The 19,991-nt window shown below is 37.2% G+C and overlaps 1 protein-coding gene across 3 annotated transcripts in view; it reads left to right on the top strand.

Moving 5' to 3' along the window:
• Window positions 1-10,378: 10,378 nt before the first annotated feature.
• The window catches only part of PRKCZ (protein kinase C zeta), a 75,636-nt gene continuing 66,023 nt past the window's right edge, over window positions 10,379-19,991 (top strand). The window contains exons 1-3 of one of the 3 annotated variants that reach the window (XM_026085674.1): window positions 10,379-10,453; window positions 11,947-12,163; window positions 18,300-18,421. In XM_026085674.1, coding sequence (XP_025941459.1) covers window positions 12,093-12,163; window positions 18,300-18,421 — 193 coding nt within the window. In that variant the 5' untranslated portion in view covers window positions 10,379-10,453; window positions 11,947-12,092. Of the gene's footprint in view, window positions 10,454-10,621; window positions 10,655-11,278; window positions 11,344-11,946; window positions 12,164-18,299; window positions 18,422-19,991 lie in introns of those variants that run through there. The other 2 variants (XM_026085675.1, XM_026085673.1) reach the window with 2 other exon arrangements.

Genomic DNA, 19,991 nt, shown 5'->3' with positions numbered 1-19,991 from the left:
GTGTGGGGCACTTGCACAGACTTCTGTATTTATGTTAAAAAAACAGCTGTTGCTGCTTTAGGAGATTAGAAAAAAATCAGAAAGTACAAGATGAAGAAGAGAAAAATACTAAACTATTTGTTTGAAAAGCAATGCCTGCACTATTAAGAGGGTAACATACATATCTAAATCTGTCCTGTTCGTTTGCAAAAAGAAAGCATTTATCCAAGTTTAAGCAAAAGCTCCCACATCAGTCCTTAACAGGTCTGCTAATCCCATAGATAATGGAGCGAAACTAGTTTTAACTCAATGAGGCTTCTACTGTTGGTACAACAAAACACTTAATAGGATTGCTCTGATTTTCAATACTCACTGTCATTAACCTAAGAAAGCACTTCACATTAGGAGGAAAATAGTACCCCTCTGAATATTTGTTTATGCAGCAGAATAGATAATAAAAAGCTCATTGAAATATTTTCATTTAAAAAAAAAACAATCTCTCCCTATGTCCTCTTTATTACAGAGACTTAAAACATTTGCAGTGGTTGAAAGCTTGTCTTATGTTACAATAATACTGAGTGCAATATATGTTACAGAACATTTATAGCTAATTCTTCTTAAAGAAGACAATACAAATTTGGCAATAAGTATGTCTTGTTGGATGGATTTGGTAGCTGGATTGCAAAGCACTGTCTCTTTCTGCCTTTGTAGGTTGTGTCTTAAATGAAATGAGTTTGAGGATCTAAACCCATTATTACATGAAGCGTTAGTGATCTGCCCTTTCCTTTTGCCAGTTTTATGTTATGGCTATTCCCTTTACAAAGTTCTGCCTGATAAAAACAAATCTGAGAAGACAGTCAAACTCTGTCTGTCAGAAAATTTGGCAACAAGAGAACTAATCAGATGTTATTGGAGTTGACAGTGCAGCAAAAAGGCTGGGTCAAAAAAATAAAATCCATATAGCTCTTACTTCTGCGATATTTGAAACCTGTCTCAATCATTCAGGATTTAGAAACAACCAAAACATAGGACTGCCTAATTCTGTTCCACCAAAGATTCCTATAACCCATTATCCAATCTCCATCCTCTAGTATAAAGCCTGCCATGGAGTTGCTGAGTGTGTGTATTTTTTATTGAGATCAGTAATGCTCAATACTTAGAAACATTATTCTTTGTGCTCTCAAGTTGCGTTAACACAGGCAGTATCACAAACCAAAGAAAAACACTTTTATATCTGTAGGTCTAACCTACACAAAAAAAGTTGCACTGATTTAACCACATTGGTTTCACAAGCTTGTTTTGTCAATACCATCATTTCGTGTCACACAGAAGAGATAAAGTGTACCCAAGCAAATGGTAGAACTTTTTTGCGTGCACAAAGATTATGAAATTTCTGTGAGGGGATTTACGAAAGAGAGTTTAATTTATCTTGTTAGAATTGTTTAGATGCTTAATTCAACTAATAATTTGGAACACTTTAAGATACTTAGGAGGAAGGTATTCAGAAAGGTAAAGAGTAACAACTATTTTTCAGGCTTTGAAATTAAGTTGTTCAAAAATAATTACACAGTAACCCTGTCATTGGTCTAGATTTCACCGGGCAAGATGAGGATTTCTGATAATGTCCTAGAGATGGCATTAAGAGACAGGGGATGTAAACAAAGATTTATAAAATGAAACTACATATACTTTATTTCCCAATTGCCTTTAGACAGTTTTTATATTCCTGTAGTAACCATAAAGCATTAATCAATTTACCTGTTGGTTAAGATGACTACTCCTACAGTGTATGCACCATGGGATCTTTTATAAACAAAATTACCATTTACTCCTTCTCTGCATTAGGATGTATTATTTAATTGAATAGAAACTTACTCAACAGTTATATTCCTTTATTTGTTGTCACAATGTACTTTATTGTAAATACTTGCCTTTTTTTTCCTTTCTTTTTTTAAGCTACTTGATGTAAGAATAAATCAAACAAAGGAATTTCAGGTCTTTCAGGACCTGAAATTCTCAAGCTCAGACTTTCATGTTAACAGCTTCAGTGGAAAGCCTGGCATTTAAAGAGCTGGTGGGGTCATACTCTTACCGTGTAACTAATAATAAATAACACAATTATCTATTACAAAAGGTCCCAACTGATATTACAGTTCCTAGCTTCCTGGGATTGATTTTCAAGATATACAGTGAGACACAGTACTTATCCCAACAGTTTAAAATCTCAACAGGCAAAGGAGCAGGAGAAAGAAATTACATATCCCTGATGTACAAGTAAAGAGGAGACACTTTAGCAAGTTGATCATATAGAGTTAATTCCAGAGTAGCTTTGAAAACTTAACCAGCTGTGAAAGGAAACCAACCTCTAGAAATATATCCCTTTCTTTAACTCTTACAATACTTCTGTCTCATTTGTTGCTCAGTTATCTCGCACTTTCTTCCACTTGAAAAGCATTTCACACTTAGAAAAAAAAAAAAGTGGAAATCTTCTTTCTCTTTGATGCTAGGACAAATTAAGCAAAACTAATTGTAAGCCCTTCATACAGGTATGAAAAATACACTCAAGTTCCTATAAAACTTTTAAGTCTTGGTGTACAAACTTTGTGGCTATACCCATTTCTTTCTCTTGCACCACACACAGGTAATCTCTTTTATGTAACAGAGAGGAAAAGAGAGCTTAAGACATTTCTCAAATTCTCCACACTCTTAAGCAGGCTTTTCTGAAAATTATAACTTTGGCCCAAACACCTTTAACATAGTCTTTGGGTAATATTAGTTACTAACAAATACAGGCTTGCATCAGTTGCTGACTGGGTAAATAATCAGAACAAGAGCAGCACTGGGAATTACCTTTGACAGCACAAACATCATAAAGCTCCCAATCTTCATGCACTGGGGTCACCAGATGGAGTGTGAAAGACATTTTTCTTTTACACAGGAATAAATAATTGGCGAGATTCAAGGGGGAGAGATGGGGAAGAGACATGGCTGGAAGTAGCAAACTAATATATAGCCATTGGGCTGTTCCAGTATTACAATTACTACAGTCTTTTAAGATTAAATAAAGATCATTTGAGTGATGACATACAGAGTAATCTGTAAAACATCTGGTGTGATATTCCATCCAGACTGTTATTCCTTTATTGCTACATTTGTTTCAGAGTCAAACAAACACAAAAGATCTACTTCTGCACATCTTAAACTTACTACACTTTTTAGATATATTTAGGATTACTCTACCCCCATCTTTCCAGCTTGTCTGTGTGTGCAACTAATACACATATGAGCTTGTATATGTAAAAGCCAGCAGGATTCTGCATATTGTTTATGAACTATGGTGCATGCAGCATTTTGAAATTGAACACGTACTTTATAAAGAAGAAACACTTAATATGTTAGCTATGATTATTTTCAGATTGCCTCCAATGGTGTTTTTGTGCATGGCTATTGAAGGGTCCATCAGGCACTTCCAGGATTTGGAGTATTTTGAACTAACAATGCCTATAATTCATTACTTTTTTTTTTTTTTTTTTCCCCAAACTGAATGTTGGCTGAAGCAATAATGAGAGTTTAGGCCAGCAAAATTAAGTCTGGTCTAGGGAAAGTAATAGAAAGAGGATCCTTGAGGAATCAAGATGAAAACTTAATCTTCAAATTTAAGTCTTTTTTGTTTAAAAATTGCTTCATTTTCTTCCATTCACTGAAATGACAGTTGCATGTCCTCAGCGGCAGAAGCATCCATTTTCTTTCTTTCAGAGTTTCTTTCACTGCTATCTTCAGAACAGGGATCCCTCCTTTCTAAAGGATTAGAATCAGGTTATGCAGCAAGAAAAGAGCTCTGTGATTTACAGTGTACTGTCTAAAGATGAAAACACATGAAAGACAGGCAGACAAAAATTGTGATGGATTCTACAGAGACAGGTTGTATAAATATCCTGGATAAATAAGTACAGAAGCATAGAGGTTTGGTTTTGTTTTTAAACATGTAGCTTGGGCTACACTTAGAATTCTGCTTTATCCTGTAGGCTAATATAATGACAACAAAAGTGGGAGTTAGCTTCTGGGTGCTTCTGTCTTATATAAAAAACATGGGTAAATGGAGGTGTTGTCTTAAAATAGTCTTGAAGCATTATTCATTTGGTCTATTTTAACATGGACTAGAAAAACACTAATATTCAATCCACCAAGCCAAATTGCAAAGAATTACCATGGTGATTTCTGATCTTATGTAAGATATACGGTTTGCTCCAGTTTATGTTAAAATATATTAATGCTTTGCCTTATAATTTTTATCCAAACTACTATGCATTTGGCTCCAAATCTGTTCCCACTGAAATCAATGATTTCACTGTCACTGACTTCAAAGGAAACAATATCTTGTTGCTTGGGAAAAAGAGAGTAAGTAAAGACAGAAAGGCTGAAGAGCAGCTTGCATGTCTGCTCATGTTGCTGGTCTGAATTGCTAAAGAAGAAATTCCAGAAATTCATTCCAGAGTGACACAGAACAGGGTGCTCGTATCTTGCATACACATGAAGATAGTAGTCTTCTCTTTCCATTTATTAGTTGTTTAGTTCTTAGTCTGAAATCACCAGTTCTAATACATACTAAATCTTTAAAACCTTAGAGAGTTGACAGATCCTAATATGTCTGAAGATTTTAAGACACTGGTTCAAGTAAAGACAGGATACCTGTCATCTTCTTTTGCTAAGATAAAAGTAGTACTGGTTGCCACATTTTTTTCAACAGCTGTCTTAAAGAACTATTTCTCATAATGATGTCTTAAATCAAGCACCTTGGAAGGGGAAAAGGGAMGGAACTTTTTTTTTTGGAGGAGGGGAAAGGCTGATCAACTTTATCTGGTACGTACAAGCACTTTGTGGATGGAGCAGTTTAAAAAGTTTTTCAGCAGAGAAAAGGTAGAAAAACATGAATCTTGCCACCCACTCATCAAGTTTAATAACTCACAACACTATATATTTCTCTTAAATTTGAAAGAACTTTGTACATAACAAGATATTCTACAAAGAGTCCACATAGAACAATGATTCTTTAACAACCTTTAACACTCCCAATAGTTTTAGACATTTAGGTAATGTTTGAAGGTCCTAGCTAAGTCACTTGCTAATTAACTGCACAACTTTGTGTTCTTTGAACTACCAGAATTAAAATAGGGAGCTTTTCTTCTCTGTTTCTTACACCTGGTGGAAAGGGAAGATTTAACTTTCATTATAGCAACAATCTTCCAAATTACAAGGATAGAGTCCTCACTTCTGCTAATTTCCTCATTTGTGAAGTAAAATGAACCATAACAAATATATAGCCTTTGATCTTTGTTTCTAAAGGGAGATATTTCTTTCAAAGGAAGGTCTTTGTAAAAACAGAGATGGTGCTATGGAGATGAGACAGATCAGCTGTCACTGATAATGAACTAAGAGCTTACTGGCATAGGATCATCAATTCATGTTATACTTCCAGACTAATAACACCTTTGCCCACTACTCCCCTTCTCTTATCTAGCAGATCTGAAGTGTTTCTCTCAGAAACTTGCAATTCTCTCACTCTTGGAAAGGATGCTAAGCAATAGCACCTTAAATATTAAACTCAGTAGTCCCAACTAGGTTCAATAGCTGACATTTTTCTCTTTAGGATGTGAGATATCTGATAATTACAGTTAATGGATCAACTTTTTAAACTAAAGTATAACTAGTCTTAAAGGTGCAGACAAAGCACTTCAGCGTGAAAATCTTAAAACAATGAGCAATCTATGAGTATGCCTGTTTTAGTCAAGTATTGATCATCTGACAGAACACTGGCAAAATTTACTTTAGATTTTCTAGTGGATTCCTGTGTGTATCATTATGTTTCCCTGAAGAATTCTCTTGGGTATTACCTTAACAGTCTGTCCCTTAGTGAGTGTAGGTATCCCATTCAATCAAGATCCTTTGAGTCTCAAATCCCAAGGTTTGAGGAAATCAGTGAAAAACAATGTTATGATCTGAGCTATGGAAAAAATAAGCATAGTCAATAACTTTTTCATTCTTCTGTGATGATTCTCAAGTATTTCTTATGGGATATCTTGTTTCAACCCATTCATCTGATTTTACAACCCCTTCTCCATTAACTGAACATTATAATATGGTAAACATCCCAGCATCCATGTTATATACATTCTTCATAAATATTTAAAGAATAGCCCTACCTATGACTTAGATTGTTTTAACAAAAGGTATAGTTCACAAGAATAGTACAGTTCTTCACTAATCCAACTACATGAACATTCATCTACCAAAATATGTTTTATTGTATTCTACTGAGCAAAAAATTGGCCAAGCTGTCTTTTATGTAATCAAAATACTCAGTACCTTTAAATCTCTATCCCTCTGTTTGTAGTCTGGATTCACAGAATCACTTTTTTGGATTTGTACTCTACAATACCAGCATATGCAAGTGGAAGCACATAGTACAAAAGAATAACATTAGGACACTCCTTTTTCCCTGCTTTTTGCAGGAGCAGTAGCTGCCAGAATAGCAATAGGTTAATATAAAGCATAGCGCTCAAATAGATCTGTGCACCAAAATGTGAAAAAAGAAATGCTAACATTATAAAGAAAGGTTGGAGCTATATGGAAAAGTTAAAATGTTTTCCATTAGACAAATGTGTCTATCAGTAGATCATAATAAGGCAAATGTACAGTGGAAATAATAGGCACTACAGCTAATATATAAAAAAATTTCATACACATGAAGCAGATGCAGTACCTGCCTTACAAAAACAAACATTACTTACAGGTTTTAGGCAGGATGAGTAAAGAAGGCAGAGAAAATTTGTTTCTGTCTCTTGGTTATGCTGAAGTCCAGCTTGAAGAGAAAATGGTTCCCTCTGACCTTTAAAAAAAAAAAAGTGTACTCTGTTAAATTTTTTTTTTTCTATCTGTTTTGTGGCTATCCGTGCCAAAATTCTAGGAGCAAATACTACATGAGAGAGATCAAATTATTTTTACTGCATTCAAACTAAATAACTTTTAAACACAGAAATTTTCTCACTTCCTCCTGACTTAGTGTATAAGGTTATATTTGACAATTGGTTCTTCTGAATGGCCCATATAGTAAAACTGCTCTGAGATATTCCAGAATATTATGCTTTTCTTGGAAGAGGTTAAAAGATATTACTTTCTCCATATGGAGCCTGGAATAAACTATTCTAATTTCCTGCTCTGGATTCAGTGGGGTATTTATGCACCTTTTTTTAATGCAGGTAGTCCTATTAAAATTAAGGTAATTACACATACACACAAACATATACACACACAGACACACACACAGACGCACACACACACAAATATGCAGGACAAATTATTGTTCGAATGAAGGTCTGAGACAAAAAGGAAAGAATATCCCTACGATACAATTTTCCTATGCATTTGCATAGGAAATGCGTTTCAAAACACTGAAGAAAAGAGCAGATTGGACCATGATAAGGAAGTGTACTCTATTCCTGTTAGAGGCACTAAAACAGCTGTACTGCCTAGGAGTTTCCAAAGCCATTAAACAGCAAATGTTTCTTGGAATTTTAAAAAGGAAAATACAGATAAAATAACTTTGCACTTTAGTGAAATCGATAGCCATTAATGCAGACCTTTGATGCTTGAAGCAGGACTCTAGATTAATGCTATCAATCCCAAATAACTTGTTTTTCCTTTAAACTAATCTTTAAAGAACAGTTCTCAGTGGCCTGTAGCATTAAAATAAAGGACTAGCACAAATAATTGTTGTATATTCAACTGTGTTTCTTTCCCAGACAGTTGCCTAGGAATATCTTGCCATCTGCTGGAAATGTGTAGATATACACATTTATATAAATACAGACTTAAAAACTGTCACAACCCTAGTAAAATTAAATAACCAAGGAGACATTAAATCCAGAAATCAACACTCTGCCTGTTCATAACTTTTAGTCAAAAAGACAATTCAGTAACATGAGGTAACATCAAACTTCTATGCTGCAGCAACTGAAATACCAACACTACATTCCTTAGCAAATCAGTTTTCATCACTGCCACTACAAATCTGTTGCACAATTGGACACTGAGGTTGAATGTGTACCTGGTCATTACATGTGTAAAGCTAGATTATCATTGTGGTCATATCTGCGTAAACTGAGAGTAAATCTACTGAAGACAAGGTGATGGGATAAGAATGCAAAACAACACAGAACCTGATGCATTTATACTAATATTTAGTATCACATTTACAGGTGGCATAAAATAAAATGGTTGACCTGTAGGACCCTCAAAATAGTAGTGTTAATAAGGATACTATCAGGTCTTCAAATTTAGGTGCAGTGGGCAGCCATATAACATCTTTCTTTTTATTAAGCTGAGGGTAGTTTTGTAGAGGATAGAAGCGCAATGCTCTGCCATCTAAAATAAAAATAACAGCATTAGTACTAAGTGACCAATTAAAAAAAATCTTTGTAAAATATACAAATAGCTTTGTATTCAGGTTTTCTTTACTTGCTGAAAGTGTATCCAATAATTTGTCAGAGYAAACTGTGCTGAGAAAAAAAAAAAACTCCAAATAAAACACAATTCTGAAGAACTACACCACCTTTCATCTCACAATCCAACATCTCAAGTATCACAGGATGTCTAACTGAGGTGACAAAGAGATCAAAGTCTAGCTTGCCCTGAAATAAAGTATGTTCATAGACACATCTTATATAGTGTTCTCCATTTTAAAGAGGAAAACTGAAACACATGAAGATTTAAGGGTCCACTTTGAAACCACATTGAGAATTCCAATTGAGATAAAATTAACAATGGAGACATTATTCATTCAGATTAAAGACCGTTAAATCAAACCAATTGCTGCATTTCCTTTGTGTCACAGAAAATGTCTAGATTGATGGGAATAAGTTTTGCTTCTTTACTCCTACTTAAACTAGTATTAAGCATTATTTATTCATATTTTGGAAGATCATAGAGACACCAAAAGGAGAATCAGGGCTATATTCGTACAAGCACACACACTCATATAACCCTCATAAAGAAATTGTAAAAGTGCTAAATGGTGTCTAAAAGAAACTCAAGGTAGGCGTGCACAAGCTAATAGCAGGAGACTAAGGATCAATCATCTCTCATTTTCAAAATACAGATTCTGACTGCTCAACTCTAAGAAGTCAAAGCCAAAATATAGCAGTTGCAACACCTTAGCCTGGTTTATTTTTCAAAGTTCAGTGGGCTAGTTACCCCAAAGAGATCCAAAGAGGTAAGCAAAAGCTGCAAGGCAAGCCTTTTGTTTGGATGGTTTGTTGGCTTGGAAAATTGAGTTAGGTATAGAAGAAAACTAAGTGGCCATTTTAATTTTTAATTTCCATGACAGGACTCTGAGTACAACTATCCCACACCTCTATCTGAAAAACAAGCAAAGCTCCTATCTCCTGTTTTACAGAGGAGACCACCGTGCTTCAGTCACAGCTGATTCACAGTTTTAAATCAACAGATCAAAGTATCATTAGAAAAAAATCACTTTATAGAAGTGAAATAATAATGACATTGGACATTTCATAGGCTTGCTCTTATGAAAGTGTGGGTAATTCAGCAACATTACTACAATGTATTCCATTGCTTTTTTTCCTCCCCTCTCAGTTTGGCTACTCAGAAGAAGTCATAATATTGCTATTTTTGTTGTTTCATTTCTTCTGTATCTATTTATTTTGACAGCAGCTTTCCTGCCTTAACAGTTCTGAATGAAGTCTTTTAGGTTTGTGTGGTATGTTCACCCTCATATGAGATTATACTTTTCTGAAAGTGAGTTTCCCCTCTTATTCAGGGCCGCTGCGAAGCTCCCCCGGTCGCAGACGCTGCTCTTTCGAGGCGCCGCCCCTCGCCTCAGCACCGCCTCCGGCCCAGCCCTGAGGCGGCCCCACACTCCCTGYCACCAGCCCGGCGCTGGATACTCCGGGGAGGCACTGCCGCTCCTCCCCCAGCTACCCAGCGCCTCCCGGCGAGCTGAAGCTAAGCGGGAGCCCGACGAGGCCACACCGGAGAGCCACGGGGCCTTTGGCAGTCCGGACGACCCACTACCTCTCTAGAGGGCTCCGAGAAGAGCAGAACCGCAGCTCCGTGCCCACACAGCGCCGTAACGGTCGCATCCGCGTCTCCTCTCGGGCCTGGGGCCTCCTCCCGCCACGGCGCTACCACATCTCCGAGCGCATAGGTGCTGCACGGGCACGGCACGACAGGGCAGCGAAACCCTCTAGGGACGAATCAGGGCAGCGGAGAGACCGCCAGAGCGCGGCCGGTCACTGTGGCGTGAGGACGACACCCCCTCTGCACCTACTCCCTTCCATCACACCTACCGCCACACCCGCGGGAGCAGTGCACCCGCCGCTCGCTTCTCCGATTGGCTGCAGGTGTTCGCCTACCTCTTCCTCTATGGCTTTTGATTGGCTGAGAAGCTCCTACTCTCCAGGTAACGGTTCCTAGCCTATGATTGGTGAGGGATATCACATGGGAATTGGCTCAGGTGAGCCGCAGCTTGCTATTGGTCGACAGGTAGAGTGGGAGGTGTTCTGTTGGTTGTGGGTGCTAGCCTTCTTAGTCGGCCATGTTCGAAGTGGTAGCGCTGGTGTCGCTGGAGCTAGGAGGAGGGGGTTCCTGAGGCAGGGAGCGGGTCGGTAGTTGAGGAGGAGCCCAGGGCTCCTTCTGCAGCGCGCTGCCGCCGTGATTCCCGGGGGACTCGCCGGCCCAGAGGACAGCGGGGAGCCGGAGTCCGACCCGAACTTCCTCGCGGGACTTTGGGCAACTTCGGGCCGGGGGAGAGGGGAGCGGAGTACCGCTGGGACGAGGCTGGAGAGGCAGGCCCGGGGGGTGGGGGGGGCGTTATCGGTTAGATTTGTGGAGGTGGCGGGAAAAGGGACCCTTGGGGACCCGGTCGCCGGGGAGGGACCTATGTTGGAGCAGCAGAGCAGGTAGGAGGAAGGGATAGCCCCAAAGGTGTCCCTTGGGCGCGGTGGGGAAGGAGRAAGAGGACAGTCCGTTCCGCCTGCCCCGACTCGGCACAGAGCGCGGCAGCAGCTAGTAGAGTGCTGGCCCGGCCCCGCGGAGCGGCCTCGTCCGGGTGAAAGCGTCCCTTGCCTCCCGCTCCCCGCGCGCGCTGTGTCCGCGGCGTTGCCGCGGGTCGCTCGCGAGCGCACCCGCCCGGGCTGCGCGTCGGCGGGCGCTGAAGGAGCCCTGGGGAGGGCAGGGAGGGGCCACGCGTGCCCTCAGATCCCAGCAGGAGAAGGACGGTAGGGAGCTCAAGTTCTGGCATCTTTCCCTGGTGCACGTGGCCCTGCTTCCCTAGACAGTGGGCTTAGGGAGGTATGTGAAAGTATTTTCGAATATGCTTGTATATGGGAGGGAGTGGAGAAAACTTCTGAATAAACAGGATGTTTGCTTGGGAGTCCAGTCCTAAAGGTGACCTAAACTGCCCTTTGGAGTTCCTCTTCTACTTTTCCTGGATAAATTTGTAATTAACATGAGTCATTAATGGTCTTCCTTGTATATACAAACTACTATGAATTGGCATTCTCTACTGTATGAAAGAAAAGAGCCAGAAGTAGTATGGATGAATAAGTAAATAATTCCTCTGAGTGTTTTTGGCCGGGAGGGAACTGCCAGATGTTTTGTTAGAAAATGTTGTCCTTTAGGAAGAAAAAAAAGCTTAAATGTTTTATACCAACTATGCAAAAAAACTGTCTCTTTTGAGTTCTGATCTTTTGTAAATTGGAATATTTATGTAATATGGGGTATTTTTAACTGATTCACTTCATTACTGTACAGGACGAGTCTTACTATGTATTTTCCTTTTGTTTTCTTGCTGTTTTATGTGTAAAGCTACTTGGGTTTACAAAATCTGACACAACCCATTTGTTCAGTAGAGCGTGTATATATTCATCTATATTCTGTTTTTCTTTCTTTCAGCTGGATTGACTGTCATCTGGAAAAGACCTGCATATATCACACCTGAAGTCTTTCACTTCAGAATTAAATGAGTTATCTATTCTGAATGATCTGATATTTCTATGTATTTACAAAATAGTCTTCGTTTAGGCTGTTGAATTTAGACCATGCCTAGCAGAATGGGCTCAAAAGTTAATTTGAACAGAGACTTCATCAGGGTGAAAACACACTATAGTGGGTAAGTCTACGTATTCTCTCCTTTGTATTGTCATACCTAATTTTGAAGCATATCGAACAGGAGTCCATAGTCTCACTTAGAGTAAAAAGGAAGCTGATGGATTTGAATGTAATGTCAAGACAAGTCTGTAAACTTCTAGGCTATTAAAATAAACATCTGCAACAGCTGCAGCACACTGAAACATTTTAAGAGAGTTGCTGTTTTATTCTTTAGTCTAAGTTGATGGGTTATTGCTTTCTGTTTTCTTACAAGTGTTTATGGTCACAGACAGATTGGTCTGTTACATCCAGATGCTGTTATTATATCTTTATAATATAGTAATACATGTATTACATTTCATCATATGCACTCATATGCACTCATGAGCTCTACATCTACAGATCACCACTGAAATTAGCAGGAGACTACTAAGTGCAGGTTTCTACTCATGTCAGTTTGTGACTGTATGCTCCTTGGACAGAATCTATAGTATTTAGTACAAGAGCCCTTTTCCAGTGGGGGTTTTTAGATATTGTTTTAATTTACAGCGGTTACTGTTTGGAAAATTATTGGAAGTGTTTTTTGTGGGTAAATTTGTGAGTCTTGAAACAACATGCTAATGTTACTGGATTTGTCTGCTTCTTAAGAAATTTTGAAGAGAATGCTTATCAGGGAATTTTCTAGGTAAATGTGGGATAAAAGAATTTTTTTATATCTCAAGTTATCAATAAATTTAGATGAGCTTATGTAAGCTGCTTGAAGACTCAGTTCTAAAAGTGTGCGGTTTTTTTCTTAAGAATCTAAATTCAAGACACAAAATATTTGTTTTTATGTAGTGAATAAATACCAAAAATAAATCCTTGAAAAGTATGTTAGTTTGTCGTTTTCTTGATAGCTTTTTTCTTCCCTTTCCTGCAACAGCTTGACTAATGCAGCATGAAGGGCAGTGAGATATTGATGTTAACGCAATTTCTTCAGTTATCCTCTCAGTGCTTATTTATGCAGCTCTGCTTTAAGACAGTGAAAAGAAAGTCATGGTCTTCATGACTACAGCCAGTTGCCAGTGGAGTCATGAAAAGTCTTATTATTTCAACATGTAATTTGTCTTTTAAGGGGAGGGTGTAGGAGCTTGTCTTCCTCTAAAGCATCAGATGTCTATTTATTTATTTACAAACAAAATACTGAGTATGGTAGGTCAGCACTTCAAAATTGCATAGGAAATCTGGTTGATGGTAAGGCTGGGGAATACCCTGTTCATGGTCACACTTAAGGCTGTTGTGTGTCTGGGATTACTTGGACCTGATTTTTGCAGGCGAGAAATACTGCTTGCTTTGAATGTGAACTTTTTTTTAAGATTGGTCTGCGTAGGTTCTTCTATTTGGTAGCTGAAATATCCACATGTCCTAGATGTCTCTACTGCATATGTGCAGTAAGCCTAATGCTTTCTGGTAGCATTGAATTTGAGTATGTGTTTGTATGGGGGCTTTATACATGTATAGTAAATCTGATAGAGATTGGAGATACTGTTCTTCCTGTACCTTCATTAGACAGCGTGAGCTTATTTCCTTCCTCCCTGGAAATTCTGGACAGGAGTACTGAATGATAGACCTGAAGTTGGGAAGGAATTTTCTCTTAGAATAGCAGTGTCTTTAGTGACTTTGGGGGTTTCTTGTCAGACTAGAATTTGGATGTCTACTGAATAATATTTCACCTAATTGATTTGCTGCCACTGTGAGGACCTTGTGAATTAATCTTATTTTGGTCTCTCCTGTCTTCACCTGAGGCATAAATTTAAATCTTTTTAGGAGTTAATATTTGGCCTAAGTAAATCCTTGGTCTTGATTTGAATTCTTTAGATTAAATTTACTAGCACATAAATTCATAGTAAGTGACCTAAGTCATCCTTTCTGATTTTGTCCTGCTGAACAAATAAATGTTGATACTGTAGTTGAGGTTTTTAATAGTGTGGTGTAGGAAAGTGGTATTTGTAGTGTAACTGTGAAAATATCTACCAAATTTTCTTAAAAATAAAGAGCTTCCCTGTTAAGTATAAACTTATTTCCCAAGTCAGTGCCAAATAGTTTGAGTCCTGAGTTTAGAATTCTAGAGCAAATGCCAGTATTGGTTTTTGTCTCTTTTCCTTAAAGCCAAAAATGGGCCAGCCCTAGTGTGCCAGTGTCAGTAATCTGATGAGCACCAGTTTTATCACAAGAAACTTTAAATATTTCAGTTTGGAAGGAAGGGAAGAATTAGTATGAAAATACATCCAGTGCAGTGGCTAAGGAAGTAATACCTATATGAATCTCTTCTTATGACTCTCATTTTTGATGCATTAGCAGAATTGGATAATAGCATCTTGAAAGATGGGTATTCTCATGTATAAGGGTAAGCTTTTACTTTTGTTGGCTTCTGTTCCTATCTATGCTTCTGACTCTTTCCTGATGCCTAGTCATTTGACTTTTATGTCTTGATTTTACCATCTATAAATTGAAAGTCCAGTAAAAATTTGTTAATTTGCAGTTCATTTACCTACAGGGTGAATTTTCATTAAAAAAAAAAAAATCTCATAGTAAAAATATAGATATGCTTTTAGTGATAGGAATTCATGTCAAAACTGGTGTCTTGACAAAATACTGAGAATTTGCTATCCATTTATGAAAGTAAATAGGCACAACACTCTGGTTCATTTTTACTGCTGTTTTATTACTGCTGCTCAGTAATTTCTGAAATGTGATAATTAGTAGAGATTGCACAAATCAATGGGGGTTTGTTACATTATTAATCATCTGCACCAGGGTGCTGTTTGAGATATTTAATAGATGCTTGTAAACTGCTGTATGAACTTTGGTTGAAAGGTTTGCACCATATATGTAACATTACTTGTGATTATTTCTGCTCAGTAGTTTAATCCTACACCTGTTAATCATGTCATACACAGGCTTAGGTTGAAAAGAACATACATACATAATACTTCTTGTGTGATGCATTTGAGATGCATGGATATGCATGCTTCTCTGAAGCAACAATAGGAGAGCTGCCTCAGCTGTATGAGGGAAGGTACTATAAACACAAGTAGAAATTAGCATAAACAGTTTGGGATAGCTTGCTGGCACAGTGGAGCTATAAAGAGAAGGGTGTGTGTCTCTATAAAATATACCTGCTCCGAAGTGGAGGAGGTAGTAACATTTGTTTCATTATTAGAATTCACAACAAAGAATGTAATCACTGTGAATGTTAATTAGAATAAAACATTGTAGTAGTGTCTCCTGCAATACTATATTCAGTAATTTCCAGTAGCTGTGCAGACTTTCTTCTTTGTTATTCATTTTTAGTGATCTCCCTATGATGTTCACTTGCTGAATGCCATTCTCACTTGAAGAGCAGCAAATCATCTCTTAAGTTAGAAAGCAGGGGTTCTGTTATCACTGCATTTTGTCTTTGTTTTATTGCTTGAATTCAAGCGTCCATGTGAGTAAGAGCTGACTTTGTCATTATACATTGTATAATTGATTATGTCAATGTCTCCATGTGAGTACTACCTCATCTTTAAACAAGTTTGACAAACTGCAGGAAATGGTTAATGTTGAACAACTTTAGAATTAGGATCAAGCTCATTCAGGTACCTGCTAAACAATTTAAAATGCCAGGTGACAGTACGATACATCTTTTTGAAATCCCAATTAAAAATATAAGCATGAGGAAGTTGTAAAATACACGAATGCTGAGTCTGTTTCCAGGGAGTCCTAGGATCTTAGGTATTCCTGTTTCTGGGTGTGACAGAGTTCCTAACATACCATAAAAAAGTGCATAAGTAGATTGCAGAAGAAAGTAAACTTGTGTAACGCTCACTTTATTTTTGGTTACTTAGTTTGTCTGGTTTGTATGTGATCACTTGAAATTGCTTCATTTAAATATTGCATTGATGCAATATTTTTTCCTGTGTATTGCCTTTAATTGGTAAAGAATCCCACAAGACACATGCTTTTGTCATTGGATGCTAAAACTGCACACTAACAAGTAATATGAAAAACTAATGATCAGAAAGTTATATGTATGGGCAGTTATATTAAGGGAATTACTTGCATACCTAGATTAAATAGATCTGCTTTTAGAACCATGAATGATGTTCAGTTATCTGTGACCTGATTGGCTAATGTGGCTACAGGCATTAAGATTAAATATTGTTAATCTCAAAAGAATATGGATATAATCAAGACAATGATTTGAATAAATCTCATTTATATTTGCATCTGTAATGGGTGCTGCTTGGACAAAATGACACAGCTGAAATAAATTAATGACCTTCCAATTAGCATACATGTAGAAGGCAGTGCCATCTTTTATCACAATTTTAATAATTTAATGCTGATTAATATTACTATCAACTTCAGTTGGAGTTTGTGTATAGCAGAACAGTGTCTTACTGTGTAGTTTCACATTTTGAATACTATTTAAATACCCATGAAAGCATGATTACTGGCCTAAAGAAATTGACAAGAGTTACCACAGCTCTACAGATACTTCATTTTTCTTAGTAGCTTGTGGTGGCAGTGCATTAAATGAGCTGCTATTGTCAGTGACTGTGTCTTGGTGCAAGGCACTGCACCAGACATCAAAAACTATATTGAGAACTAGTTTTGTCTCTTACTTCTGTAGGTGCATAGAATGTCAAATGCAGAAATGCATAGAAATGCCTTTTTCACTTGGGCAGGGGAGAGGAGGCTGTTCTTAGACTCTGACTCACCTGACAACTCTCAGTTCTAAAACAATACAGCTTTACAGGTTGCATGTTTCTTTTCCACTGGTATTAGGAAGAATTAGTTTATTATGCTACTGTTCTTAAACAACTTAACAAATTGTAAATTTAAAGGTTCACTTGAAAAGGTAGTAGTTAATTGAATTTGAAATGTAAAGCAACCTTTTAAAGAAGTCTACTGAAACTTTGCTTACTGTAATTCTCTGCCAAAGTAGAGTGTAAAATTATTTATGTATTTCACTTAAAACATAAGTTACAGAATGCAAGATCCTCAATTCAGTGTATTACCTTTCCTGGAGAGGTCTTCACATCTTAGATACTTTTTAGTTTTGTTGTTGAATTTAGTAAATCTATCTTAAATACTTCAGGGTTTTGAGTTCTGGGTGAAAAACACAAGTAAGCAAAATAGGTAAGATGTTTTCTAAAATGACTTGTTATCCAAGGTGAAAATAGGTGAACGAATCCAATCTTATTGGGTAACTTCTGATACATTTACTGTATTGAGCTAAGAGAGGAAAGAATTGCGTATGCCAATAGCCGTTAACTGGGAAATACAGTTTTGCAATTATCCGCAGACTACTTAAGTACATCTCCCTTTTTCTTTTTGTTTAATCAATTAGTTTCCTTGAGTCTTTTCCTGGAAATATTTAGAAAATGGGAAAAAATCTAGTTTGTATCTTCAGATTTTGTTTAGCATATCTTTTCTTCTTAAAAAAACCTCCTTCATTCTGTTTTGACAGTTTTATGTGACTTTTCATTGTATCAAGAGTTATTCTCCCAAATGCCTGAGCATGACTTATATTAAGCAGAATTAAAAATTGGGTTCATAGTCTTAAAACACTTGAAATGTAGAATACAGAAGAATGCAGAATTTGGTTAAGGTTTTATCTGTTACTGAATTTTGTTGCAATATATCTTTTGAGAATTCACCCACTTGGAGCTTCCTCTTTAATGATCTAGCAGGTGTGAGGAAAAACTTAATTCTTATAGGATTTTACAGTAATCATGAGATTTCTTCCATAAGGTGATAAAATAAAATCCCAGGATTCAATTTAATTGTTATAAAATCATGGTGTGTYGGTTTTTTTTTTTGTTTTGTTTTACACTATTTTGGACACTGGCATTTATATTAAAGGAACTGGACTCACTGATGGGAAGAAGTAAATTTAAACAAAACACAAATCATTAATACAGTTAATGCCTCTGCTTAAGTATTTTAAAAAGTAAGTTAAATACTGTGAGTTGTAATCCCATTGGCTTCTGGCCGTTTACTTTAGCCAGTTCTGTAAGTATGCTTTTGCATCTTAGAGTCTGTGGATGGAATTGCTGGAATATGCTGGCTAAAGCATGCATTTTCTCATAAGTTTGACTTCTTATTTATTTATTTTAAATCTCTTGCAGGGACATCCTGATAACTAACTTGGATGCATCAATGAGCTATGATGAACTCTGTAMTGAAGTGCGTGAGATGTGTATTCTGCAACAGGAACAACCAATTACCCTCAAGTGGATTGATGATGAAGGTACTGTAGATATGTGAAATGTTATGTAGTAACTCTTATTTTTGTACATTTTGGTATGAAGAGGGACACTGAGGAAACTTGTATAAAACAGGTTTCATATTGTTAAGTCATTTTTGATTTGTAAATACCAGGGGACGTGACCCTGTTCTATAAAGCAAGGAGCTTTGAGTAAATAAAACTCTGGATATCAAGGTTGTACTGTACTTGAATTTACTTTATCCTTTTAAATAAAGAACTCTTTCAATGTGTAATTATCTGCTGTTCTATTTAACTAGAGTGACCAAAGGAGCATCTGGTGAGAAAAAATTTGGCAGACTTGCTGTTTCTGTTAACTCAGTGATTAACTTGTATTTTCTTCTTATTTCCTTCTTTAATTGTTAAAATTAGAGGAATAAAGTTTTTGTTGGAAAAATGCAGATGTAGAGTAGAGGGAGTAAATTGTAGCTGTGCTCTGGTAATTGAGACTCGTAAGGTTCTTAGGGAGGAAAAAATGTTTTTCAAGAGGACTCTGACCAAGATCTCTTGGTAGGAACATGGATATGTCTTGAGCTAATCATGCAATGATTTATGGTTTAGATAATTACTGTAAAGAGTTTTAAACATGGGTACTGTATACTACTTTTTTGCCTCCTTGTTTTCCTGGAGTTGGGTTAAGAGGATGGTTTCTGGTTAGTATCTGAAGCCTGGTGTTGATTTTAATTTCTGCTTTTCCATCTACCCCATGTAGTTTTGGGGAAAGCTTTCAGTCACTCAAAGTTTGTCTGGCTGCCTGTGCCTAAAACAGGYCTGAGTGTACTGCTTGACCACGCAAAGGTTCTTCAATGTTTGTCTCTGAAGTGACAAAATCCCACACAATTATCAGAAATTTGAGTTGGTTGATTTTGCAGCACAATTCATTTTCTCTTTCATATTGCATTATTGCAGTATTTCTAGATTGTCTAGAGATTATCACGGGTTATTAAAACTGTATCTCTGTCTACCAGAGGTGCTCTTGCAGTATGATGTTAAACATATTTTCACTTAAATATTAGAACTTATCTCTTGGAAAGGTCTTGTTCTGACATACAGCTCTTCAGTAGTGTGTGTGTCCTGTCTTAGCTTCCACTTCTCCCAAGAAGTTTTTTCAGTGCTTTTTCTGTGGCACCAACACATTAGGTCAATGAGTTTTCAACAGAACATCACCCAGCTTACTCGCTTTTGTCATTGTCTGGTGTCAGACTGTCAAATCAAATTGAAAGTCCATTCTGTTAGCTGAGAAGAACCGTCCTTAGTCTGTCTTTTCAGAGCTTCAGAGAAATGGAATCCTTTAAATTTTTTCCTTAAAGGCTAACATCATTACTACAGATAGTAACATTTGGAAGAYTAAAAACTGTCTAATAATGACCTCAGAGAAGTATATGTCAAGGTTTGTGGTTCTTTGTGTTGATTTGGGGGGGGGGGGAGTTTTATCAGAGATTTTAAGTTTAGAAAGAAAAAGTGTTCTGAAATAGGTAAAGATCAGTGTTCTGAAATAGGTAAAGATCAGTGTTCTGAAATAGGTAAAGATCAGTGTTCTGAAATAGGTAAAGAT

Source organism: Apteryx rowi, unplaced genomic scaffold (genome assembly GCF_003343035.1).
Source record: "Apteryx rowi isolate R43461 unplaced genomic scaffold, aptRow1 scaffold_67, whole genome shotgun sequence".
NCBI classification, from domain to species: domain Eukaryota; kingdom Metazoa; phylum Chordata; class Aves; order Apterygiformes; family Apterygidae; genus Apteryx; species Apteryx rowi.
The sequence above is the reverse complement of the archived record's forward strand: the minus strand, read 5'-3'. Positions and strand labels throughout refer to the sequence as shown.